General features: G+C 54.3%; 2 protein-coding genes across 8 annotated transcripts in view; both read right to left on the reverse strand.

Moving 5' to 3' along the window:
• Positions 1–1794: 1794 nt before the first annotated feature.
• DMRTA2 (DMRT like family A2) lies at positions 1795–5949 on the reverse strand. The gene is made up of 2 exons (XM_036352557.1): positions 5128–5949; positions 1795–3877 (listed from the first exon to the last, which is right to left on the reverse strand). The coding sequence occupies exons 1-2, from the start codon at positions 5696–5698 to the stop codon at positions 2826–2828; spliced, it is 1623 nt and encodes a 540-aa protein (XP_036208450.1). The 5' UTR covers positions 5699–5949; the 3' UTR covers positions 1795–2825.
• An 18254-nt stretch (positions 5950–24203) lies between these two features.
• FAF1 (Fas associated factor 1) overlaps positions 24204–26778 on the reverse strand; it is a 372784-nt gene continuing 370209 nt past the window's right edge. For all 7 annotated transcript variants that reach the window (XM_036349475.1, XM_036349474.1, XM_036349476.1 and 4 more), the window contains one exon: positions 24204–26218. In XM_036349475.1, the coding sequence (XP_036205368.1) occupies positions 26135–26218 (84 nt within the window). In that variant the 3' untranslated portion in view covers positions 24204–26134. The remainder of the gene's footprint in view (positions 26219–26778) is intronic.

A 26778-nucleotide genomic window follows, 5' to 3' on the forward strand; every position in this document is an offset into this window, starting at 1 on the left:
CTGGCTCCTGGGAGCATGAATGTGTGATCCTGGGCTGGTCCCCGGCATTCTCTGAGCCTCACTATTCCTGGCAGCGCAGTGGGCAGTGGGGTCAGGGGCGTGCGTGGACGCGGGACTTCCCAGGCGTCAAGGCTGTGACTGGCCGCCATGGGTTTCCATCACAGGGCCTGGGCCGCAGAGATGCGCTGGGCAGGGAAGGGACGCACCTGGAAACCCCACTACTCTGCCCCCCCCCCCCCCCCCCGCAACTTCCACTAGAACCATTCTGACCTCCACCCTAGACGCTCCGTCAGAGACCGCAGCCTCTCTGGGCTCCAGGGCCAGCCGCTCCCCGCTCGGCTGCCTGGGCACCGGCAGGGGGTCGCAGAGGTCCCACTTGGGGCCAGCAGAAAGCTCTTGCGAGAGGAGAAGGGCTCCGCCGCTGGAACGGTGGGGAGAAGGATCCGGAATACCCGAATGGTCGGACAAGTCCCTAAACTGCCCTGGACCTCAGTTTTCCGCCGTGAAGTGGAGCCGATAATAAACAGCTCACTGGATTCTCTCCGGCTTGCTGTGGGAATGAACGAAAATACGACAAATAAGAAGCTCCAGATATTCTTGGGAGTGGGGAGGCCGGGCCCAGGGGCGCCCCCCTCGCCCAGTGCAGGTCCCTCCTGAAATCAAGAAATCCAGACCCTTCTTAGCTCCCCGCGGGTGGGACGAGGGCAGCGGCTGGGAGCAGCCGCTGGAGGCGGGAGGAGGGCGAGGAGGCTGGGGAGGCGCAGCGTGAAGGGCGCGGAGGTTCTCACTTCCAGGCGCCCCGCGCTCTCGCCGCCCGCTCCCTGCTTCTCGGCAACGTCCCTGCTCCTTTCTTGCTACTTTCTCCCTCGCGTCCATCTCTTGTCCCATCTTTCTTCTCTCGCTCCTTCTCCCCCCGCCACTTCCATCTCACCGTCACCCTCGCACTTTATAACCAAACAGCCAAACCCCTTTCCAATTAAAGTGGAATTAGGCAACTCAATCAAATTAGTTCCCTATTAAAGCCCTTCTTTATTAAACCGTTTTTCTTGTCCTGCTATTAAGTTTCACCGCCTGGCGGAACTCGAGCCGGCCCCAGAAGTTTATCTTGGGATGTCGCCGGGGCCAGCCTAGGGGAGGGGGCGCCCTGCTTCCCGAAGAGGGGGAGTCACCCCGTCCGGAGCGGGATGGACCGCGGGAGGAGGGGTGGGCCCTGGAGCCGCTAATTGCTCAGCTCCGCTCCAGGAGGGAAGTAAAAGGGGTGCAGAGTGGGGTCCTCACCTCTGGCGGGAGCGGCACCCACTGCCCCCAAATAACTCTGGAAGGTCGTCTTCCCTTGCGGCCCTCCCTCCCCAGCCGCCGCCCCGGCAGCCCCTGGTCCCAAATCTCTCCGAGAAGGGAGGCGTGCAGTGTGCAACCCGCCTGAGCCCAAATCTGCGCCCCGGGGAGAACCAGAACCTGGTTGCCAGCCTCGCAGGACTCGGGGGGGAAAGGCTCGCGATCCGGCACCCAGAGCACTGGCCAGGCGACCCCGGCTGAACCGCGCCCCGGCCAAGTGGGGACAGGGCTTCCAGAGGCGCCGCTCCGCCCGGAGCTCCCCGCCGCGGGCCCTCCCAGGTGCCTCGGGAAGCGTCCTCCCCGCACCCCTGAGGGTCAGGGCACCAGCCCAGACTTCGGTCCAGCTTCTCCCTGGAACCACGGCCTGAGCAGGAAATCAAGACCTTTCCAATCCCGCTGCCCGAGGAGCCCGACGGGACTCGGAGTGGTTTTCTTAGAAAATAACATTTATTTCTAGCTCATGTCTCTGCAAAGGAAAGCACGAAGTGAGCCATTCTCTGCAGCTGCGTGTCCCGCCGGCCGCCCTGGGCCGGAGCGTGTGGCGAGTCCCCGCAGGAGGGGCGGGCCCGCGGGAGGACCGGTCCGGCTCAGTCCCAAGTCGCTCTGTTCCCGCCTCGGCGCTCACCTTGACCGCTCCTGAGGGAGAGGCCGGCCCAGGCAGGTGAGCAAGATCCGTCCGGGAGTTTACAATAGATTTAGTTTATAAAACCTGATAAGTACAATGCGTGTAGAGTCTAATTTTTTCCATGTTGTCCTTTTTTTTGGCTTTTTTCACGTTAATACCGAGGTCACCTACAGATTACAATTAATAACTTAGAATTCCATTGTATAACATGATACACTGGCTTGTATATATGTGTATAGGTTATATATAGATTTATACATATATAAAAACACACTGCACCACGGGAACCCATGCTTACCGGCATAAGCGACAAAGAGCGACAAATACCGCAATGAGGAAAGTGCACCGCAGAACTTTTCCGTTTTTAAAACAATGATATCGATATATATGTGTGTCCCAAAGACTCGACTCAGTGCCAAGAGATTTATACATCCTAAATTTGTATTTGTTAGAGCAAATATTTAAGATTCTTTAAAGGGAGGGGAGACACAGAAGACAGACTCTCGGACCATCCTGCCATCCTTTGGAGCGCACGGGCGGGATGGGCGTGCGCTGCTACGGAGGCAGACTTCGAATTCGCAAGCATTGTCGCTTTTGCAAGGGCTGGGGAACCTTAGGGAGGGGGTGGGGGAGTGAGGATCAGGGCCTCGCACCTCCTCCGAGGACATCTGCATTTGTAGCTGCTCCACTTTTCTCAGCTCTTCCCACCCACCCTTCAAAACAAAACTGGGAACCACCTCGGAGCGAGAGGACCCCCGCCGGGAAGCAGAGCGCGCACTGGGCGAAGGGGGACCGGCCGCCCACGGGGACAAGGCTGGGGTCCCTGTTTGGGGGCCGCCCGGCGCCCAGCTGCCAGGACCCTCCCCTACTGCTTCTCAGGGGCGCCATTGACCATAGGCCCGTACAGGCCGCCGCCGTAGGACGGCTCCTTGTGCACTGCAGCCGCGGCGGCGGCGGAGCGGTCGCGCATGAGATCGCTGAAGGCGTAGTCCATGGGCGGGCGGAAGCCGAGCGTGGGCACCAGGCCCGCGGTGGAGTAAGGGGCCATGAAGGCCAGGCCGCGGCTGTGCGCCGCCGCCGCCGAGTAGGCCAGGCGCAGGGGACTAAGGCCGAGCGGCGCGCCCAGCGGGTAGGCACCTGCGTCGGCGGCGCCGAAGTGACTGGCGTTGGGCTGCAAAGGCGAGAAAGCCGAGCGGCTGCTCAGCGAACCCAGCGTCCCGGGAGCCATGGCGCCGGCTAGCAAAGGTCTGTGGTGCGGGGGTGCGGCGGGGCCGGCCTGCAGCGGCGCTGGCAGCCCGGGGCCCCCGGCGGCGTCAACACGGCTCAGCCACCCATCTTCCGCGGCTGCTGCTGCACCCACTGCAGCCTTATCCGAGGGCGCGGTGGGGCCGAGGCCGGCCGCCAGGCCCCCGCGGTGGTGGTTCAGCACCTGCTCGATGGCCTGCACCACGTCGCCGCCGCAGCCCTGCAACACCAGCTCCAGGACGCCCCGCCGGTGGCCCGGGAAGACGCGCGTCAAAATGTCCAGCGGCGTCCGCTGCCTTGGACCCGGGGCCCCGCCCAGCCCTGGGGCTGGAGGAGCCTCTGCCTCTTCCCTGTCGGCCTCCGAACCGGATTCAGAGCCCAGTGGGCTGGCGGAGCCTGGGCTGTCCTCCTCGCCACCGCCTCCAGGCCCAGCGCTGCCCGGGCAGCTGCCACCTGCCTCCTTGGAGGCCTGGGTCAGGGGCGACCCCGAAAAAGACTCGCCGTCGCCGTTCTCAGAGCCCGAGCCTGGCCGCACCTCCGGGGATGAGGTCCCGGGACCCGAGTCCGCACCGTCGGGCGATAGGGGCTTCCCTGGTGGCGGGGGCGGGCTGCCCGGCCGGCCTGCTTGAAGCAGGGCTTTGGGGAACAGGTCAAACTTCTGTAACTTGGCCTCTGGGAGGGGAGAAATGAGGATGTAAAGAGCAGTTAGCAGTGGGGAGGCGACCACACCCACAGCACCCCAGCCCTTGGCACCGCAGTTTCCTTTCCCAGGGAGCCCCCGACCTCCATTCATTGGGCTCCAATGCCCCTTTCCTTTTGCCCCACCATTCCTTCCTCTGGGTCCCTACAGCCCTGTCTCTCCTCCCCTGCCCCCAGGCAGCCGTCTCCGTTCTGTACCCAGAACCCCAACCACCTGCACCGAATAAGTCGTCTTCCTGAAGCGTGGAGACTGAACCTCCACCGTTATCCCCCTTCCTAGCCCTGCTCTGCCCTGCCCTGGAAGAGGGACCTGGCCCTGGGTTCAAACAGGAGCCAACATAACTTCCAGCTGCACCACCCCTTATAGAAAAGCCAACCCAGGCCGGGGTGCCCTCTGGCCCCAGGCAGCAGAGCCTGTATAGGAAAGCGCCTTGGACATCTACAAGGTCCCAAACTTCTCGACAGGCAAAAAACAAAGCCCCTGTTTCTCAGCCACCCTTTCCGAAATTAAGACCTAAGAAGTTCTTGTCTCCCCCGCTGAGAGCTGAGAGGGCCCCAAAGGCGCCCGCCAGGTCTCCTCCCTCCCCAGAAAAAGTCCAAAGAGTTTTGAAGAAGAGGGTGGGGCCAGGCAGGCAGTAGAGGAGTAAAGGAAAAGCCTCGGGGAGGTGAGAGCGCGGACTCTGAGAAACCGGGGACGAGTGGGGAAAGGAGCAGGGCACGACCTGCGGTTGTCCGAGGAGCAATGGGAACGCGATTACAGGAATCACAAGTGGAAAGAGAACGAGTTGTCTTCGACACCTAGAGAGAGAGGGGCGGGGCGGAGGAGGGGGCTTGGAGAGGGTCGGGTTTCCGAAGAGAGTGGGCAGGAGAGGAGGCAACTGCGACGGGTGGAAAAGCACAGAATGGAGGAGAAGAGACGCGCGCAGGCTTCCGCGCTGGGGAGAAGGCCCGGCACAGTGAGCAGGGAAGCTGGAACCTGTTTAGAGGAGATAAGACTAAAGCGTTCACAACTGGGCCCGCGGTGAAAGAAAAGTAAAAGGCAAATGCTTCAGAAAGGGGAGGACAGAGAGTTTATGTACTTATGTCCCACATCAGGGCTGGGTGCGCGGGGAACTCTAGCAGAAGGGACGTTTGGAGAAGGGGATTCTGCTCTGTCGGTACCCAATCAAGTCCCTGGACCCCGTTACTGCTCCCCTCTCCTCCCGGCAGGGCCGCGCTCTCACCTGAGCTCCCGGCGCCCGCCGCGCCTCCTCCAGTCCCCGCGGGCGCTCCGGCTCCCGGCCCCGCGCCGTCGGCGGCGCACACCGAACCGAAGACCTCGTAGGCGGGTCGCGGCGGGATGATGCCGTTGGCCGCGGCCAGCGCCAGGCCCTCGGCGGTGCCGTAGAGCAGCTGGAGCTCGCGCGCCTCGTTCTCTTCCTGCGCCTGCTGCCTGCGCAGCGCCACCTGCGCCGCCATGACGCGCTGGCGCTCGGCGATGAGCGTGCACTTGGCGCACAGGCAGTCCTTCCAGCGGCAGTAGCGCTTGTGGCCCTTGAGCGCCGACACCACGCCGTGGTTGCGGCAGCGCGCGCACTTGGGGGTCCGCGGGTACTTTTCCGCCGCCCGCAACAACAGTGGGGGCGCCCGGAGCAAGCCGCCAGCCACGCTCACCGGCAGCGAAGCGGCCGCCGCCGCCGCCGCCGCCACCGAGGCCACAGATGCCACGGGCGGCCCCGTCGCTGTCGTGGCCGCCGTCGCCGCGCCGGGCACGCTGGGCAACTCCGAGCGAAGCTCCATGTCAGGACCTGGCATGGAAGACAGTGGGGAGAGGGGAGAGACTTGGGGTGAGGAGGGCACGGTGCGCGAAGCTAAAGCGCACCCTCGAGAAACCCAGGCTGAGGGAGGGAAATTTCGGAGCCAGAAGTTTGGCTCTTGGTTGTCAACTTGCTGGGAGGAGGTGCCTTTGGAGCCCCCTTGTAAGGCCGAGCTCCCCCCACCCCACTCCTTCCAGAGCTCTTCTTATATCTGATTCGTGGGCTGGGTGTTAGATTTCATCTGAATCAGTGGTTCTGCTGGAAAAATAAAAAAGTTTGAAAGGTCACTGGTTCAGATGGATATAAGGAGAATTTGGAAAAACAACAACAACAATATCCCCCAAAGTTTAGCTTCATTGGGGGTAAGACGACAGAAATGTTTGATGGGATTTGTTTTAGAGGGACGATTTTGACCCAACAGATTGATGCTAAGACAAAACAGGAACATCTGAGGGGAAATGCCAGTTTTGTGGAAGAGTGAAGAGGAGAGAAAAGGAGAGTGCAGCTAGTTGAGCTGGAGGTTTTTTTGTTTTTGTTTTGTTTTGTCTTGTCTTGCTGGTGGGAGAAGGAGAGTTCAAGGGGGAAATCAGGAATAGGAAGAATAGCTCTAGGAAGTGGGGTGAGGGGTAGGAAACAGCTCAGGGACAAAGTTAGGCCCAGGGGCCCAGAGAACCTTGGAAAGGTGGGAGCTACAAATTCCGTGGTGCGGACCTTCATAGAGTGGGAGGAAAAAATGGGTGTGGAGCTGAGTGTAGGAGGCCTGGAGAGGGGAGTTAAAGAGAAAACTCAGCTGAAGGAACTCTGGATAGGCAAACCCAGCCCAAAGATTAGCCAGCCTGAGGATCGCCAAAAACAGCGGACCTGAGTGTCTGGGTCCCCGGGTTCTGCTGCGCCGCTCTCACTGCCCTGGGGCTTGGCAAGACCGACCTTCCCAAGTGGCCCTGGCGAGAGGGGCGTGTTAGAGAGAGAAAAAACCCGCAGTGATAGGCCGGGGTGGGAATGAGTAAAACCTGTGACACAATTAGAATCTGGAGGAGTTGTCAGGGAGGAAAAAGTATCCTGCAAAAGTTAGGTATCGCAGGGCGGAGGTTCTGACCACCTCACTGGGCCTTCTGCTCCCCTCCGGGCTTAGGCACCAAATCAGACAGCCCTCCCCGTCCTGGGGCCTCTCGGGACCCCGCTCGGGCGCAGATCGCTGCGTTCTGCTCTCAGAGATGGGTTCCTGGGATGAGGATGGTTTCGCGGGCGGCACCGAGGCAGGGGAATGGCCTCTGGAACTGACTCAGAGAGAACACAGGACTCCACCCGCGCCAAGGCCCCTGAAGGCCCAAGCAGGCCCGCTCCGAGTTTCCTCCGCGGCTTCTTCTGGGACCCTGGGTCCCCGCCAGAGCCCGGGACCGAATACTGGTGTCACCGTCCCACAGTCCTAGACCCCTCCCCTCTGCAACACGCGCGGCCTCTACCTTCGGGCCCCTCGAGCAGCACATGCCCTGAGGCCAGCACGGCCCGGGCCTAGTCCACCGGGGCGCAGACCCGGCCGCGTCCTCTGCCCTCCCGGCGGCCCTCAACTACTTGCCTCCGGGCTCCGGGCTCCTCTCCCTCCTCCGCTGGCGCCGCGCGCGCCTCCCAGCTCCGCTCCGACGCTGGCGCCCCGGGCCTCTTCTCTTGGCCCCCTGGCTCCTTATCTGACCACGTCACCCTCTTTCAGTCACCATGTCCCAACTTCCGGACCCCTCTGGACGCTGCGGAGTCCAGCCCTTCCGTCGGGAATTGGAGCCCGGGGACCGTCTGGGGACCGGTTGGCAGGAACCCACGACCCTGCCCTGGCCGCGCCGCGTCCCCTCGCGGAGCGCCCCGGACACTGCGCACAGCCGGGCCGCAGTTGCCCGGCGCTGCCAGACTCTCACTGAGCCGCTCGCCCGCTCTATTGTTGCTCCTTAGGGCTCCATTAGACAGAATTGGACAACAATGTGGCGCCTGCCATTGGTCAGGGGAGGCAGACGGCACTCTGATTGGCCGGCCCCGCGCCCGGGGAGCCCCGCGTTCTACAGTGTCCGGAAGATTCGAAACTCCAAAGGCTTCACCGAGCGCCTCCGGGAGGGAGGGGGGCGCCGGGGAGGAGTGGAGAAAAGTGGGCCAGAAGGAGCGTTGAACATATCGTGACAAGTAGTTTCCGCGCGCTGGAGAGCGTGTGAATTGCGCTTAATTACCGTGTCGGGTGGCGCCTCTACGTAGACCTGTGTAACCCCTCAGCTTCTGGGGTGCGGGCTCTGCCGCGCCGCTCTCCCTGGACGGGGCGCGAGGCAAGACCCACTTTCCCAAGTGGCCCTGGCGGCCCGGGGCGAGATGGGGGCAGGTGACATTTCAATTACCGCGATCGGGGCGGGGTTGCAACGCGCGCGGAGAAGGTGCCAAGACTCTTTTCCAGCTTCCTTCCGGCTGTTTCCGCGTCCCCCGTGCAATGCATTTGAGGTAGTCAGGAGCCTGTTTTGATTTTTTCTGTTGCAGCCTTTAAAGCGCAAATTGTTTAAAATGTTCTGATACGATAAGGCCTCACAAAGGTAAGTGTGGTTAATAGGGTTTTTGTTTTTAAAGTGGAGCCTGAGAAGAAATGAGATTGCGCCTCCCGTCCGAGCCGACTGCGCCTTTCCCTCTCCTTTGCGCTTCTCCCCGCTCCGCCCCTCCCGAACCCCAGCCCTCTCCCCTCCTGCTCTTTCCTTCCCTCGCTTTGCAGCATACAGATTTCTTTTCCATGGTGGCGGGATTATTTTTGTTGTTTTAAATTAATAAACAGTTTGATTTTGTTTTTTAAACGAAAGTAAAAAGGGGTCTCCCTGTCTCCTCAGATCCTCTTGGAAGCCCGATGCGCACCCATGTGTCCATCCTTCGGCCCAGAGACAAGGTCGCCGCAGCCCCCAGGAGTAGTTTTAACTTCCGCCTCACTCTCCCGTCCTCACCTCAGGGCCCTGCGTTGCAGCTCAATCTGCAGAGGTAACAGGTTTCGCATTTTGTTTCCCTTTTGTAAGGCAACATCTGGGGTTAACGCTGCGCTCCTCGGGCGAGGTCGCCTGGGGTTTCTCTATCTGTGGTTCTCTGTGGAAAAACCCCCCTTTTCCTTGTTCTAATGGTCCCCCACTCTCACGTTTATTATCTACTTTTCTCTTTCGTTCAGAGTAATGAAAATTCGCTTAATTAGCCAGACAAGTGCGTTTTCCTATTGTTCTCCCTCCGCTCCAGACCACGCGTTTCCCGCTGTGCTTTCGAACTCACAGGGCCACGGGGTTCTGGCCGAAGCCACCGGGGCGTGGACCGACTGGGCGTGCACACTCGGCCCAGGCACCTCAGGACGCTGCCGCTTCCACTTAGCACGACTACTGGGTGGCGCCCTACCTGCCCAGCCGCCTCTGAGGTCTGAGGTCTAGGGATCTCAGAGAAAAGCGCGGGCGCGAGGAGCCTGGCCCCACTGCAGACCCAGGAGCTGCTGGCGAGTTCCTCCAGGAAGCCAAACCTCAGGAGGGGGGGGGGGGAAGGGTGGTGTGTGCAGGGGTGGGGCACAGAGCTTCCAGAAAGTTGAGTAGGCCTGCGCATGGGTGTATTCTGACCCGGACAGATTCTATGACAGGGGTAGAAACCAGACCATTCACTTCTGACAAATTCCACGCGCTGGAGGCTGAGAATTCGTTTGAGAGAAAGGGGTCAAACACCCCCCCCCCCTCCTCCCGCATGAAGTGAGGGTAAGGGAGTGAGTCTGGGATAATACCTTCTTCAGGAGCATAGGACCCAGGCCCCACCTTTCAACAGCTTTCCTTCCAAGTCAAGGAAATCTTTGCGTTAACTGCGTCCTGGAGTTGCGGGGTGGGGAGTGGGTGGAAAGAGAAGACGGAAGCCAGATCCTGGGAAGGGGTAGCCAGGCTCCTCCTTTCAGAGCTTCCTTGGACTGTTTTCCAGAAATCATTATTTTAATTTTTTAAAATTTATTTTAGAGAGGAAGGGAGAGAGAGAGAAACATGGATGTGAGAGAGATACACACTTGGTTGCCTCCTGTAGGTGCCCCAACCAAGGATCCAACCCCAACCTTGGTAAGTGCCGTGACTGGAATGGAACCTGCGACCTTCCAGGGCAAGGTCAGGGGTGCTGCCTCCAATCAGCTGAGTCACACCAGCCAGGGCCAGAAATTATTTTAAGCCTCAAACCAGATGAACTATAGAAACCAGCCTGGCTTTCAGGGGTCGGTGGCCCAGACATCCCATGTCCACATTTGAGACCACCAAGCCACGGTGAGATCCTCCACTCCAGTTCAATGAATAAACCTGTGGGAGCCCAGGATCCAGCCGAGGATTCAGACTTGGGAACCTCAAGCTCTCTCACTAGTGTTAAGGAGCCTCATTTTCTTAGGGAGGGGCGTGGGAGGACACATCCTGGAAACCAGCCCAACCTGAGGGAATCTGCCCACCCCTACAGCAGGTGCCTCTCCCTCCTCTTTCCCCTGTTCACAGGCCCCCAGGTCCGAGACCCACAGCCTTTCTTCTGGTGCCCCCGAGGTTGGGGTGCTCATGTGAGTGAATGTGTCCTGGAGAGAGATAGAGTAATGCCCTGGAACGAGGTCACTGCATTCGGTCCTCCATGTGCCACTCTGGGGCTGGTGCGGGTTTGGACTCCAGTCAGGAAGAGGGGAGCAGACTGGAAGGTGTAGTCCGGCTGAGCCACCAGCGGTGGGAGGCTCCCCCTCTACTTACAGCAGAGGGTGGCTTCCCATCTGAACATACCACCTGCGCCTGTGACCTCATTCTGCAAAGCCCTGCACACACCCCCATACCTGCATGCAATTACCTACCGGCAGGGTGCACTCACCTGGCAGGCTGCCCTCCCACTCAAGAGGACACTTGAGCGAGTTCCATCGAATTCACAGCACTTTCGTAAGCGTGCCCACCTCGGGACATCCACCTGGCGTGTGACCTCTCACCCAGACTCCACAGACTCCCACCCAGCCAGGAGCACATGCTCACACACTGTGCCCTCCTCCTCCACTGCCCTAACCTTACTCCAGGGCTCTGCAGGCGGCTGGACCCTGGGAGAGAAGTCAGACCTCCCCAGACAAACGAGGGAGCTGCGGGGGCACAAGCACAAGCTCCCTCGCACGTCCTCTTAGCTCAGGATCATTTGCTGAGGCCCTTGCTGTGCCAGGGGCTGGGGCCCCGTGAGGGCTCCCAGCCGCGAATATCCACCTCCACCCACGTTCATTGCTGGCCCCAACCCCCACGCCCCCTCCCCCAGGCAGTGGTGGGATGAAAGGGAAGCTCTCGGTGGAGACCCGAGGTGAGCCTGCGGGGTGAGGGCCGCGGAGGAGGCTGGCGGCGCGGCGCCGTGGCCCTGAGAAGGAGCGCTCACTGATGGGCACCCGCGAGGCTTTGACTTTTGCGCTGTTTGTCCGCGGCCTCGGAGCAAGCAGACGCCATCTGTTTGCCGGCTGCAGCGCGTCCCGTTTAATTACCCTCCCGGCAGCCCTAATAGAGATGATATTAAACTAAATCTTTCTGACATTAAAAGTAATTATCCCCAAACCAGTGGCTCCGGGACGGAACCGCCCCTCCCGCCCCCACCCCTCCCTGGGCCGCGCCAGATTCCGTCAGTTTGGCTGAAACTCTGAACCGGGAAGGGGGCCAGGGGCCGCCGCGCACTCAGCCTCTTGACAACCACAGACGCCCTTACACGTACGAACACGCGTGTGGACGCGTGCACACCTGTACACACAGACAAAGACACAGACACAGACACAGACACGCCACACATTTTCCTCCGGATCAACTTCCCAGCAACGTTAACTAAGACTCAGCCTCAGGCACCCTGGGCTGACAGAAGCGCAGCCCCCGCCCCGAGCCCACAAAACAAAACAAAACCAAACAACGGCCCCTTTGCGTGGTCAAAGCCACGGACGCGGCCAGGGCCAGGGCTAAGGACCGGACACTGTTCCGCAGCCAGAAGAACCTGTCCCGCGCGGCGGGTGACTTCTTGGGCGCCGCCCTGCGAGGGGCCCTGCGCCTCGCGCTTCCTCTAAAGGTCTTAAGTCGCCCGGCTCTCTGGAGGCAAGTCCCACTGTCTCCCTTGACAGGACGGTGCGGTGATTTGTCCCACACCTTACAACCAGTAGGGAGCGAGCAGAATTCGAACCCAGGGGAGACCCCTTCCCGAGGCCCCCGTTCTGCCCGGTTCCAGGCGCGGGCTGCGGCTCCGCTCCGCACGCTCACCCTCGGGGACCGCGGGACCCTCTGTGCTCAGCCTCTTCCCGGGCCCTGGGGCCTCCCCACCCCCCACTCCCACCAGAGGTGTGGGCCAGGCAGCCTCCAGAGGCGAGAGAGCGAAGGCTCAGGCTCCGAGAGCGCGGCCCGAACCCCCGGCGCAGCCTCCAGCGGCTCCGGCCCCGCTTTGGGTGCCACCCGGCGCCTGCGTTGCGCGCGCGCGAGGCCTCCGGCCGGTGTGGCCGGGCTTTCCGTCCGCACACGCTCCTCGCAGGGCGCGTCTGAGCCTGAGACGAAGCGCGGGAGTGTTGTCCATCGCCCAACTGCAAGCTTCTAACTTAGAGCGCCTACTGTGTACCGCCGCTCTGCCAGGAGCTCGGGGTGTGCAGTCTTGCTTCGTTCGCAGTCCTTGGGGAGCGTGGCGGTCCTGTCGGCTAAGGCTCGGCGCCACGCCGTTTCCCGGGGGTCACAATGCCGCTGAGCCTCGAGGGAGTTGGGAACCCAGATCCGACTCCGTCTCGTAGGTGTTCTCCTTCTCGCCTTCAGTTCTGGCCCATAGGCTCAGACCTAGTGCCTTTCGGGCGGCTCGATTCCTTCCAATTCACAGATCTTTCAGGGAAACCTGAGAAAACCGGGCCGTGCATTCATTCCTTCACTCGTTCGCGTGCGCGGAGCACTAGTAAGTGCCAGCCCCTGGGGACCCGAGGGAGAGAAATCAACCGAGCCCAGGGCCTCAAAGAACTGGCTGCTGGGGACACAGTCCCCCACCTCACAGAACAGAGCTGGGGTGGGAGTGGGGTGAGGAGGGTCAAGGAAGACACAGTGAGGAAAGGGACCCCTGACCTGGGGCCTCAGGTTTCCCAAATGGAAACATTATTATTGCTCGTTCCGATAAAGTAAAATATAAAACATTTTGGACAATTCAGCGAAGTACATTTGGAATTTATTTTTTCTGTGTACCTATATTTACAAAAATATACTTTTTGTAACTTGTTTTTTACTTATAAAATGATAAACATTTTTCCTAATAATATGTCTACACAATCTCTTAAAGGAGTTGCTTAATATTTCATTTTATGGATGTACCTTAATTTATTTAACCATTTTCCTATTAGTAGATATTTAGTTTGTTTCCAATTTTGCTGTAATAAACATTGCTACAATGAACATTCTTTGTGAATTTGCCTTATTATTTCCTTAGGATAAATTCCTAGACTTTATTGTTCAGAAGCTTGGCTTTTTTTTAATTTTTATTTTTTTACTGTTAGCTACCTACCAAATAGCCCTCAGGCAAGGTTGTGTCAACAAACACACCCAACAGGAGTGAATCTTGCTGATCTTTTGAACCATTCACAATTAGAGCAAGAAAAGTAAACACCAATATTTTGTCGTTGTAGCTTACATATACTTAGTTATTTCTTCGTTTTTTTTCTATATGTGTTAGTCACTACTGTTTCTAAAAAATTCTGTTTATGTCTTTCACTTATTTTTTCTTACCATAGAGATTTTCCTTTTACTGAATTTGTAATAGCTACTCATATATTAAAGATATTAGTATTCTCTTATCTATAACATATTGCATTTCTCCATTTTTTTCTTCATCCTGTTTTGTTATTGTTATACTAAAGTTAACATTTTACTGTAACCAAATCTGTCATTTTTTTTTTTACAGATTCTATTTACGGCATCATACTAAGGGTTTTCCAAATACAACTTTCTAAAAACATTCCCTTATAATTTTGTATTAGCACGTTTTCATTATTTACATTTACATCTTTAATTCATTTGAAATTAATTTTGGTGGAAGGTGTGAAGTAAGGTTGTCACTGAATTTTTCCCACACGATTAGCCAGTTATCACACCACTGCTTAATGATCCTCCCTTTCCCCCACTGACCATATACTATTTCCTAAATTCTCAGGTGGCCTTAGGTGACTTCAGCACTTTCTCTTCCAAGGAGCTGTTTACTTTTGCACCAGCCTCACTCTTTTAATTATTGTAGTTCTGTAATACTTGTGAGGGCAAGTTATCCTCTAATTCCTGATTCTTTTTTTTTTCTTCTTCAAAATTCTCATGGGTATTTTGGAAAGATAGTGTTCTGAATAAATATTTTGGAATTTCAAAGCTGGTTTCAAAAAGAAAATTAAAAAATGAACCCTTTGAAAATTTGACTTTAAAGCCTTTATAAGTTAATTTGAAGGAGATTTTGCATCTTCACAATATGTGATATTTCCAACCAGGGCCAGGTGTGCCTTGTTTTTCATGACATGTGTCCCTTGGTCATTTGTTCCTGAGTTCTCTTTCTTAAGCACATTCCTTGGTGTGTTATGTAGCCATATGCACAGCATATTTTCACCCGTGACAACGTCTAACTGGTTAGGACAGGAACCTAAGTTACTGATTATAGTCTATTCATCTCTAAACCCGCCTCTTTTCTGACACCCCCCCCCCCCCCCCACACACACACACTTAAAATGAGTTCAAAGCTGAGTTTGGAAGGACCCAGGATTGGCCAAGCGGAGGAAGTGTTGGAGAGAGGCGATTCTGCTCAGAGAAGCCATTCGAAGGCCCAGTGGTCTGCAGGCCCTCCTGGGGTTTTGGGAACGGTGTGCACCCCAGGGTGGTCTTCTTTGGACCTCCGTCTTCCTGGCCTCCATCTCCCAAGAGGGGCTTTGGAAACGGGGATTCCGGATTCAGCCCCTGGCCCTGTGAGCGCAGGCAGGCGAGCTGCCAGCCCTTTCTGGGCTTGCCTCCCCACCAGCCTGGAATGGATTGCCTTAGCAGCCAGGCCACAGCATGTGGGGGTGGAGATATGAAGAGGAAGGACCTTAGGGCTAGGTTCTCCGGCAGGATCAACCTGGGTTTGAAGCCACACCCCTCCTCCGAAGTCCTGTCACCCCCAGGTCAGGACCAAAATGAAAATATGAGGGAGGAATGGGGCTAGGAGGTAGAGACCCAATCCACCCTCCTCTGCCCCCCTCAGGCTACACTCACAGGCTCACCCTTGGCCTCTTTCCCTCAGGGAGTTCTCCTACTTTTATTTCCAACACCACTCCCACCACCCACCTCCCACTCCCTCCACCTCATTTCCGGCTGGGACTTCGAAGTCTCCTTCCAGGCCGTGTATGGTGGGCAAATTCGAAGTTGCATGGCTGGCTGGCTGGCTGGCTGGCTGGGGCGGGGTGGGGGAGGGCGGGGGAGGGGGAGGGGGTGCTGTGAGGGGTGGGGAGGTAGTGGGGGGAATGTCCCTTACTGATTGGCCTGGAGTCCAACATGTTAAATCTCTTTCCTGGCAGTTTGGGTCTGGGGAGGGGTAGGGAAGCTGGCTCACAAGTTGGCTTCTGTGTCCCCATTGGTGGTTTAGACTCCAGGCTTGAGCTGGCCCTTATTAAAGATGCCTCCTCCAGGCCCCCAGCTCCAGGCCAGCCAGTTACCTGGAAAACTTCTACTCACCCTTTAAGACCCAATGCCCAGGATGCCCCACTGTCTCTTGTCAGAGGTACAATAGACAAATGCTGACTCTGCAAGCTCCCCAAGTGCCTCTGCATTCCACCCTCTGAAGCCACACAGCTATCCATCTTCATCTCCAAATCACATCAGAGGAAACTGAGGCACAGAGAGGACACAACTTCCCCAGGGCCAGACAGCGGGGTCAGAAAGGGACAAAACTGTTCTTTGCAGATAAAATTAGTTCCTCAGCACCTTTGCTCACATAACCTGGCTAGCCTAGGCTGGAGTCCTGCGTTTGTCATATTTCCTCGTGTGTCAGGTGGGAGTGAAAATAAAGCTGGGAGCCGGCAACGGGAGGTGCCTCTGCTTTTGAACCATCATCTGAACACCCTCCAGAATCAGGATTCATGGCTCAGAGGCCTTCTGCCAGGCCCAAGGTGGGACTCTAGGCCGTCTCCTTCCCTAGGCACTCCCCCACCACCCTCCCTAGGGGATCCACTAACCAGGCCTCTGCCATGAAACACTAAGTGGTACTGCACCCACCTTGGCCTCTGGAGGCACCCTGACCTGTCCTCTCAGGACTTCTGCTATCTGGGCCACACTGTGGCACTGCTGGTTCCCAGTGGGGCTCCCCAAAAGCAGGGGCTGGGTTCTGCACCACTTTTATTCCAGAGAACACGTTCTTCCCTCTGCGTCCATAGCCTCCGTGGTGTACAAAACTCATAAAGTTCGTCTCATTTCTTACATGAAGGAACTAAGACATTTGGCAATATCTGTGCAAACCGGTTCCTCACTGATGCTTGGTGTGGCTGAAGGCATGCCAGAAATGGGGGCCTTGGTCAAGTCCCTTCACTGCTCTGGGCCTCAGTTTCTCCATCTATAGAATGAGAAACTGTAGACCTACTGTACCTGGAAGTGCTCTGAAGTGTGACAAGGACTATGCAGGCTCAAGTAGGAAGATCATGATTCCTGTATGGGGTGCTCCATCCAGCTGAGGCCTTGGCACCCACCTCAGCAAGTTCCTGGCCTCCACACCTGGTTCTCCTTACATGTGCTTCCACCCAACCCTCCAAAAGCACAGAGAAGAGTTTCACTAAGACTCTCTCCTTGTGGCTAACTCCTCAGAAAAGTGCTATGCAAATGTTACCAGTGTGTGCCCAAGTAAGGCAGATCACATTCCCAGGGGCCTGGGGACCTGGGCCCAGAGGGGCAGGCTCCGTTCTGATCTGGTAGGATGCCTGCATTTTCTAACCCTGGCATCTCAGACCCGCAGGCTCTGGACAGAGCTCCTAGATGGGATTCATCTCTTCCCTAGAAGCCTTTCTGACTGACTGGACTGGAACTCCTCTGGCATTGACCACACTGCCCTGACATAGGTGGCTCCATCCCAGGCTGGGAGATCTGAGCCTTGGGTGGAGGCTGAGCATTGAATGTTTAGCAAAAAATCTCCGTGATGAACAGATGAGTCAAAACTGGCCTGATCGTTATCAGGCAAAGGACACTTAAATTGTACTTAAGTTAAATGCTGGCCTGATGAAAACGCATGTCTGAAAAAAAAAACATTTTCAGTGGAGATAGAGTGTGTTACATAGTAACTATGAGACACTGGGCAAATGATTTCGCCTCTCCAAGCCTCCGTACATTAATGTATGTAACAGGGATAATATGTTCCACCTCATAGGATAGTTTTGTTAGTTCATTCATTCATATAACAACTAGAGGCCTGGTGCACGAAATTCATGCGGGGGCGGGGGGGGGGGGGGGGGCGGCAGTTTGTCCCTCAGACCGGCCTGCGCCCTCTTGCAGTCCAGGACCCCTAGGTAGGGCCCCTATGCCTGCCCCTGCCACTGCCACTGCTTGCTATCTGTGCGGCTCTGCCCCCCTCCCCCCACCACTGGTCGCCTCTCTCTGTGGGCGACAGGCATGGGATGCGATCACTTGGTTGGCCTGGGCCTCCCTCTGTGGGCAATCAATTGCAGGGCCCCCAGATGGATTGCCACACAGAGGGAGTTCCCACCCACCCGCCACAGTACCGCCAGCCGGATGGCCTGGGCTTCCCTCTGTGGCCACCAACTGGGAGGCCCCGCCAACCTGGCCAGGACTCCACAATCGATCGCTGCGCAGAAGGTGGCCTGGGCCTCCCTCTTTGGGGTGATCATGGAGCCCCCCATTGATCATCCTGCAGAGGGTGTCTTGGGCCTCCCTCTGTGGGGCAATTGTGGGGCGATGGCGGCCCAGCCTGGCGCCAGTGTGTGTCATAGCATGGTCATCTGGAAGGTTTTCTGGACAGTCTTCCAGACAGTCGTTCTGCTGTTCAGCTGTTCTGTCAATTTGCATATTATGCTTTCAGTATTATAGATTATTGTCTGTGACCTGTACCAGGCCCAGTGGCGACAGACTTGTCATGGTCCGTAGGGGGAGATATTTGTGTAAATAATCACAATAATGTGATAAGTGCTCTGCTAGGGGCAAACACAGGGATTAGAAAGAGGCCCCTAACTTGTCCTGTGGATTCCATGGGGCTTCCTGGAGGAGGAGGCATGGAGTGGTAACAGCCTGAACTCTGGAGCCCAGCTGCCTGCATTTGAATCTGGCTCATTGGTTTACCAGCAGCTGTGTGAGCTTGGGCAAATAATCTCCTGTGCCTCAATTTGCTTGCCCATAAAGTGGGGTTAGTAACAGCTCCTGCTTCATAGGGTTGTTGTGAGGAGTAAATGAATTGATACCAGTAAAGCACTTGGTGCCTGGCATATGATAGATGTGATGTAAATGTTCATTATATTACCAACAGCTATTTATCAAGTCCCTACACAGTGCCAGACTAGTGCTGAGGGATAAAACAATCAGATTGATATGGACCCCACCCTCATGAAGTTTATATGAGGCAAAATCTGAACTGAGCCTTAGAAATACAAATTTTCGCCCTAACCGGTTTGGCTCAGTGGATAGAGCGTCAGCCTGTGGACTGAAAGGTCCCAGGTTTGATTCTGGTTAAGGGCATGTACCTTGGTTGTGGGCACATCCCCAGTAGGAGGTGTGCAGGAGACAGCTGATCGATGTTTCTCTCTCATCAATGTTTCTCTCCCTCTCCCTTCCTCTGTGTAAAAAAAAAAAAAAGTCAATGTTTTATAAAAAAAGAAATACAAATTTTTTCGTATCTAAGGAGATTTTGAGAAGAGCAGAGGGCAGCGCAAGAAACTCAGGGCTGTTGATATTTCACAGGCAAGCAAAGCAGGAAAACTCTGAGGGTGACCTTCCAGAGAGGAAGGTGGAACACTGAAGTGCAGTCCCTGGAAGGCTAGGGGAAGGTGTGTGGGTTCGAAGCCATCGAAGCGGATCAGAGGGGCGCCTGGTGCACGGGAGCAGGTGAGCGCTGTGGGCTCAGATCCGGAGTGGGAGCTCAGCTTCTCTCCCTACAAGCCGTGTCTCTGGGACAGTGACATTTCTCTGAACCTCAGTTTGTGAAATAAGGATGCTAACAGTAGTGACCACAGAGTAATTCAGAGGATGGGGTGGGAGGGCAGAGAGCCTAGAGCCCCTAGCATTGCGCAGGGCTCCGTTAGTACTCGACCAATTCCTTTACTGTCTCTTCTTAGAAGCTCCAGTTGGTTTTGCTCCAGCGCCCATTAACTAACTGCTTCAGTAACCACTGGGTGCACGACCGTTGTGCGCCAAACCCTGGGCTGACTCGGGAAATAAACAGATAATTGCCGATCTGGTCTCTGCCCTCACGATGCTCCCAGATGAGCTGTATGTTAAAGAAGGAAGTGACCAGCTTATAAACACATGGACACCATTTTCTCTGTTTAAATTCAGTTAGTAACCCCAACTTACTGTGTGCTTACCACGTACTAGTCATTTCAGTAGGCCTTGATATGAAGTGACTTAGACCCTTTGGGCGGCTCATAATCTGGGGGTGCAATGTGAGGGGGGACAAGGCTTGCAGAGTTCAGAGGGAGCAGTGCTATGAGAAGGGCAGCCCAGGGCTGAGAGTCACAGCACAGCCACCCACCTTGGAGGGTGTGGCAATGGTGGGGGACGCCATCCTGGAGGAAGCAAAGAGGAAAGGAACATGAAGAACGTCTAGTTGTGATGGAAGAGTCCTCGGGGCAAAGGGAGTAGTGTGCAAGGTGACACAGAGGTGACAGAAGTGAATGCTTGTGGGAAATCTCAGATAGTATGGATGTGTGGTGTCGAGGACATGGTTAGTGATACAGATGGGGAGGGAGGGAGGGACCACGTGACAGGAGTTTTAAATCTAAGCCAAGAGTTTGGGTTTTATCCGAAGGGCAATGGGGAGCCTTGAAGGGCTGGAGCAGGGCTATGGCGTGGTGAGGCAGTGCTTTGCGGCTCTTTGGCCCCTTGAGTGTGGCTCTTCCACAAGATACCACATGCGGGCGCACACATGTACAGTGCGATGGAAACTTCGTGGCTCATGTGCAGAAGTCGGTTTTCAGTCTGGGCGAGTCTATTTTGAAGAAGTGGCGTTAGAAGAAGTGGGGGTACGTTCGCTGAGGTCGACCCCTTAGGTTGAGGACGTTTTTAGCAAAGGCCAGCTTAGGAGTACCCTAATTAAGTTAATAACAATGTACCTACCTATATAGTTTAAGTTTAAAAAATTTGGCTCTCAAAAGAAATTTCAGTCGTTGTACTGTTGATATTTGGCTCTGTTAACTAATGAGTTTGCCGACCACTGACCTAGGTGAGAGACAATAAGGGTTGAAGGAAAGGCATGTCAGTAGGACAACAGATTTTGCAGATGTCACAGCTAGAGGCTACGGGATCCTTCTTCAACCACGGCATGTGCTTAAAAAAGGTACTGCTGAAATTCCAGCTCCGGACACACTGGGGATGAGTCACTTTGGAGAGCCGAGTTTTCTACAAAAAGATGTGGCTTTCCCTTTTTTTGCACCCACCAGCATTCTTAAGACGTTGTATTATTGTAATTGTTACTTGAAATGCCTTGGTAATAGGCACACTTGCCTCGAAGGTGGCACTGCATCATCACAAACACAGCAGCTCTGGAGTCAGGCCTGGCCCGCTCTGCTCTGCTCTTCATTAGCAGTGGGGTTCCGCAGGCCCCTTCCCCTCTCCAAGTTTCTTCAAAACGGGGTCAAGATCACCCACCGGCAGGGCTGTTGTGGGTTATAGGCCAGTGGTTCTCAGCCTTGGCTGCACATTAGAATCACCTGGGAATCTTTTTAAAATCCTGATTCCTGGGCCCCATCCTCCGGAAATTCTGTTTCATTGTTACTAATGTTGTGGCCCCACCCCATAACAAAGAAACAGAATTTCTGGAGGATGAGGCCCAGAAATCAGGATTTTTAAAAAGATTCCCAGGTGATTCTAACGTGCAGCCAAGGTTGAGAACCAGTGTTATAGGAGATAATGTATGTAATGTTCCCAGCACAGTCCTGGGCACAGCCTAAGTGCTCAGCAAGTTAGTCCTCCTCCTCCCTCCCTACCATGACACTGGGCTTGTCCGTGTGGACACCAGTAACAGTGGCACTGGGGGCAGGACTTGGACCTCCCCCGAAGGGCTCTGGAGCAGTGCTCCTGGGCATCACAGGTCTGCTTTTCACCTTTTCTGTCTCTGCCCATAAGCTGCTACTTCTCATTGCTGTCATCACTTTCCTTTTATAATCCTACTAGAGGCCTGGTGCAAAAGACTCATGCACTCAGGGGTGGGAGGTACCTCAGCCTGGCCTGCACCCTCTCGCAGTCCAGGAGCCCTTGGGGAATGTCTGACTGCCAGCTTAGGCCAGCTCGGAGTGGGCCTAAGCTGGCAGTCAGACATCCTTAGCTCCTCAGAGGTGGGAGAGGCTCCCGCCACCTCCACTGCTCTCGCCAGCCGTGAGCCTGGCTCAGGGCTTCTGGCAGAGCAGCACTCCCACTGTGGGAGCACACTGACCACCAGGTGGCAGCTCCTGCATTGAGCATCTACCTCCTGGTGGTCAGTGCGTGTCATAGCGACTGGTCGTTCTGCTTTTTGGTCAATTTGCATATTAGCCTTTTATTATATAGGATGAGTTAGCAGACCAGGTAATAGCTGTTCTATTTTACATGTTATCTGTTGGTTTGTTTAATCTTGTTATCTCAATTTTATAAACAGCTGAGGCACAGGAAGGTGATGTGACTTCCACAGGCACACTGCTAGTAAGTGGAGTAGCTTGGACCCAGGCAACGTGGCTCCAGAGGCTGTTCTCTGAACCACACCGAGAACCACAACAAACAGCGTACAAATTAAGAGTGAACAGACTGGAGACTAGAGAGCACATCTTTTATTGGTATTTTCTTTCAGACCAACCTTTCAAAACACAGCAAGGAGGAGCTGTCTGACCAAAGCAGATTATTTGAGACAAGGGAGAAGCACTAAATGCAGAGGGAAGTCCGGGCACGAAAGCCTACTTGCCGCATCTCACCTTCTCTGGGTTGTGGCTCTGCTTTAGATAAAAATATGGCTGGTGAGAAGAATGGACAGATTCAACTTTGCAAATGGCCCGGTGTTTGCATGATGTAAATGGTGGTTCTTATGTTTCTGGCATGGATGGAGCCCACTGAGGACCTGATGACTACAGATTCCTCTTCCGGACAAGTGCACACAACTTTTTGTACACAATCGCAGGGGAGTCCTACAATTTCTTGGACGTGAAATTCATTAGTTCTTCATGGAAGAGCTGTGGACCTGAGCACCAGAGCCCAGGGCCTGAGTCCTGACTCTTCTGCTGACATTCTGTGTGCCATTAGGCAGCCACGTGCAGAAATGGGGCGATCATCTGCCCTGCTTCCTCAGTGTGGGGGACTGTGCCGGGTGGAAGGAGTGGGGAGCTGCAGAGTGCTATCTGGATGTTACCAGGACGCTGAGGTTTAGAGAGGTTATTCACCATAAGGTGACATAGCTATTAAATGGCAGAACCAAGGCTCAAACTGGAAGACACTGAAGTCTCTGGAGTGTGTGTGGTCTCCAGCCAGAATGTTATAAAGAATCAAATGAGACAAGGCACGTGACAGGCTCATGTGAGTTATGCCTGGGCTGGACTTATGATTCCATATCCCATTCCCCGTGGGACCCAGGACTGGGTAGTAAGGAGCTGGTAGAAGAGTGCCAATGGGTGATGCTGCTCCTGGAGACATTTAAGACCCTCTCCCGTGTCCAAATGAACATCTCCCCTGCTTTTGGGAAACCTGCCAGAATTCTGCAACATCTTTTAAGATCCATCCCATGGACCAGCACTCAGGCTGGTAAGTCTGGCTTTGGGAGTAGCAATTTTAAAGAAACTGCAAACTTGTGTTTCTAATATCACCAAGCAAAATCTGTAAAAGCCCAAGTTCTGTTCTTCTGTAGCAGAGGTTCTCAACCTTGGCTGCACATTAGAATCACCTGGGAATCTTTTTAAAATCCCGATTTCTGGCCCTAGCTGGCTTGGCTCAGTGGATAGAGTGCTGGCCTGCGGACTGAAGGGTCCCAGGTTCGATTCCGGCCAAGGGCACATGCCTGGGTTGCAGGCTCAATCTTCAGTAGGGGACCTGCTGGAGACAGCCAATCAATGATTCTCATCATTGTTGTTTCTCTCTCTCTCCCCTTCTCCCTTTCTCTCGGAAATCAATCAAAACATATATATATATATATATATATATATATATATATATATATATATATATATATATATATATATAAAATCCTGATTTCTGGGCCTCATCCTCTGGAAATTCTGTTTCTTTGTTATGGGGTGGGGCCACAACATTAGTAACAAAGAAACAGAATTTCCGGAGGATGAGGCCAGAAATCAGGATTTTAAAAAGATTCCCAGGTGATTCTAATGTGCAGCCAAGGTTGAGAACCACTGTCCTATAGTATAAAAAATGCTCTCCTCCAATTCAGACTTTGGATGCTTATACTTCAGAGAAGAACACCTGTGTGATCAATAAAACCAGCAGTGCCAGAGCAGGTAACATCACAGGCCAGAAACCTCCCCCAGAATGCACCTCCAGAGAGGAGGTGGGAAATTGGCATTACCTCCTTAAACCTTCAAACTAATGCTCTAGATGTATAGCTGACACTCCAAGAAACCCAGAGGAGTGAACTAGAATGGCGTGGGGATGGCGAGAAACCCTGGACCATCACTGTAAACAGCTGGGCTTAAGAACACCAAGCACATTTTTGAGTCTCAAGATGTATGGAACGATAAATGCCACTCAGTGCTGTGTGATATTCTGAATTTCTCAGAGGGTTTTAGAAGTGGAGTAGAAAAGCTAAAAGCTCATCAAACTTAAAATCATACCAAGTAGTATTGAGCATTAGTCCCAGTGAGACAAGTTAAATTATGGCACCAGCAAATTTGCTACTTTGTTTTTTAATAGTAGGATGTACACATTTCAGTATAATAAATGTTTTCCAATTGTTTTGAAAAAAAAAAAAAAAAGAAAGAAAGAAAAGAACACCAAGCACAGATGTTGGCCGACTTTGTGTCTGGAGGCCGGGAGGGGAAGCCCAGGGAAGTTTAAGGGTAGGAGGAAGAGCTGCCAAGGACAGTGCCATTTCTGTGGTGACAGCAGGTTACTTCATGTTTCTGTAGTCATTGTAATGCTGTGTTTGCAAGAAAAGACATAAAACTGCTTCGGCCTCTGTTCTGGAGCTCAGTAGACCAGAATGACATGAGTGAACAGTGAGAATCAGCGGAGGCCTTCCCTGCAGTGGGGCCCAGAGGAAAGGATTCCGTGGGACTGAGCAAGGAACACCTTCCAAGACAGGGTTGAAAAAGGGTGTGTAAACTCCATACACATTCAAGTAGCATTTAATAACTTTCACAAAATCAGTTTCAGAGTAAAGTCTATAATTATTGGAATACAGAAGTGAAGATGATAGTGGGGAACAATATGATGTTGTCAAACCCAATCAGACGGAACAGGTTAAACATGAAAGTGAATTCAGAGTCCTGTACTCCACCCCCCACCCCTACCCTTGCTGCTGTTCCTGAGTTTGGCCCGAGTTCAGGGCTGTAGCTTCTCCATGGTCGCTACAGAGCAAGGTCTACATGGAAAAGAGTTGGCGCCCTAGTGCACCTGTAGCTGGGGCCACGAGGCTAAGAGGGTGGAGTGGAGCCGGAGAGGACGTGCTCAGGCTGAATCCCCTGTGGGTCTCTTCCCTTCAGCTTCCCCGAGAGACCTCTGGGGCCAGAGGAGGCCTGCCCTCGGCAGACGCAGCACTGGTCTGTTAGGAACACATCTCTTTTTAAGAGAGTGATCAGGAGAGGTCCCTGGTTGGAGCATCAGAGAAAAGACAGAGATGGAATTTTCCTGGCCAATGCCCACTTCTGGGCAGAGGGGGAATGACCAGGCATTTATCAGGCTTTGGTTAGTCTCCTGATAACCCCTTGGCTTGGGTCAGGGAGAAAAACCCAGCACTTAGACTCTCTTTTGGACACGTACAAAATGTCAAGTGAGGATACCAACCCCTAGGATAGAGACCACAGGGGGCACATAAATGGATAGAAACATTCCAAGATGGAAAAGAAATCACTGTTGGTGAAGGTATAAACAGTGAACTGGACTCTAAACTCCAAATCCATAGATTAACAAAAGTCCACATATACTAAATCATCCCAAAATTACCACACGTGGATTCAGGCAACACACATCTTCTGAGCTGAGCCCCCAAGTCTGCTCCTTAAATATATGACATCAGAATTCTCAGCCACCAGATGAGATCCTTTTCATTTGAGACGGGAGCCCAATATCTAATATTGAAACATTCAAATAATAAAAAGTGGAACAAATTTCTTATTACTTCTGGGCTGAGTCCAAGGGGCAGCTGATCAGATTTTGGTGACAGACAAGGGGCTTAACACACCAAGTGACAAGTCCAAACTAGAGAAGGAAAGAGGGAGAGAAAAGCAGGAGGGAACTGCGTTCACCGTACACTAAAGGGGCAGCCTGGGAGCTGGGATCCGTCAGGCTCCAAATGCAAACCTAACAGCAGCTTCCTGCGGCTGGGCCAGGACCCAAGTCCTGGAACCGGTCCTCTTCACATACCTCAACACCCACACTGCGCTCGGACAGCTTCCCGTGCTGCAGTGGAACAGCAAACACCTCCAAATGGAACCTGGGGGCCCACGGCAGCAGCAGTAAATAAATACCTTACGTATTCCTCAAATGCAGTCCTCAAACACAACCTTACGTCTTAGTAAAGGAGGTCAGAAAGTACCATCAGAAACGATATGCGTTTCCCCTACAATACTGTTCTATCTCCAGGCCAAGAAGTTCCACTTGACTTCCTCCCCTTGCCTCTTAAAATTAGGCAACAAAGTAGAAATCCAGTTATGACAATAACAAGGCAGGTGTGTGAGCCTCGAGACATATCCGGCTCAAGGAGACATATCCGACACACAGTGCCCTGGTGTCCCTGGACAGACAGAGCTGTCTGGACACTGGGGGCAGAGGGCCCTGGAGAGGCATCGGTCCTGTTCTGTGGTCACGCACACGGGGACAGTGCATTGTCACTGACCGGGCCAAGTGAAGGGGGGGGGGGGGGGCAGCAGAGCTGTAACTCTGAGTTGGGAACATATACTCGTGGATGGGACGTGTTAAGTAGCTATGTTTATTATTACTTTTTTCCAGCAATCTTGCAAGAGGCAGAGTGTGACACTGAATTCAATGAGACGAGCGTGTAGGTGGGTTGGCAAAGAGCCCTTCTCTTGACGCAGGCCTCAGGCAAGTCAAGGAATGGCTGGTTCCACCGCTGGGCGTGTTTACTCTTTTGCTTCAAGAAAAAGGGTTTCTTGAGGGAACAACTTTACCTCCAACAACGATTTATTTGGGTCCAGCTGGGTTATCTAAAAAGAAAAAAAGCATATATTCAAAACACTGGACAAGCACGGTTTTCTCCACATGGCACTCAGGTCTGAACGCACACTGATTGTGAGCCTGCTACGTCCTGACACGAGCGTTTGTATAACTGTTCTCTTACTTGATCCTCAAAACAGCCCTGTGAGGTAGGAGTTATTCCCAGTTTATAATCGAGGAGACTAGGGCTTCGAGAGGTCAAGTCTCACAGTTCAGTGGACGAACTAGCACCTGACCTCAAGGCAGAGGCTCAGGAGACTGGACCTCTTCCTGGGCAGGTGGAGGGTCCTTGCCACAGCTCAGCGTGGCCAACAGAACAGGAGGCCCTGAGGGAAGGATGCTGGTGAAACGACTGATGGCATTTCTGGGCCCTCTCCCTGGTTAACTCCTGACAGCAGGGAGGCCTTTTCTGCGCGCTGGGAAGAAGCTAAGCCTCTGCGGCTCATCTGGCTGCTAAACCTCCTGTGATAAACTGCAGACACCCACCCCACCACGCCCACAGAGGAGTATCTCCCCTTCGAGGAGAGGCTCCCTAGGAAGGCATAACACC

This window comes from Myotis myotis, unplaced genomic scaffold, assembly GCF_014108235.1.
Source record: "Myotis myotis isolate mMyoMyo1 unplaced genomic scaffold, mMyoMyo1.p scaffold_m19_p_2, whole genome shotgun sequence".
Lineage (NCBI taxonomy): Eukaryota > Metazoa > Chordata > Mammalia > Chiroptera > Vespertilionidae > Myotis > Myotis myotis.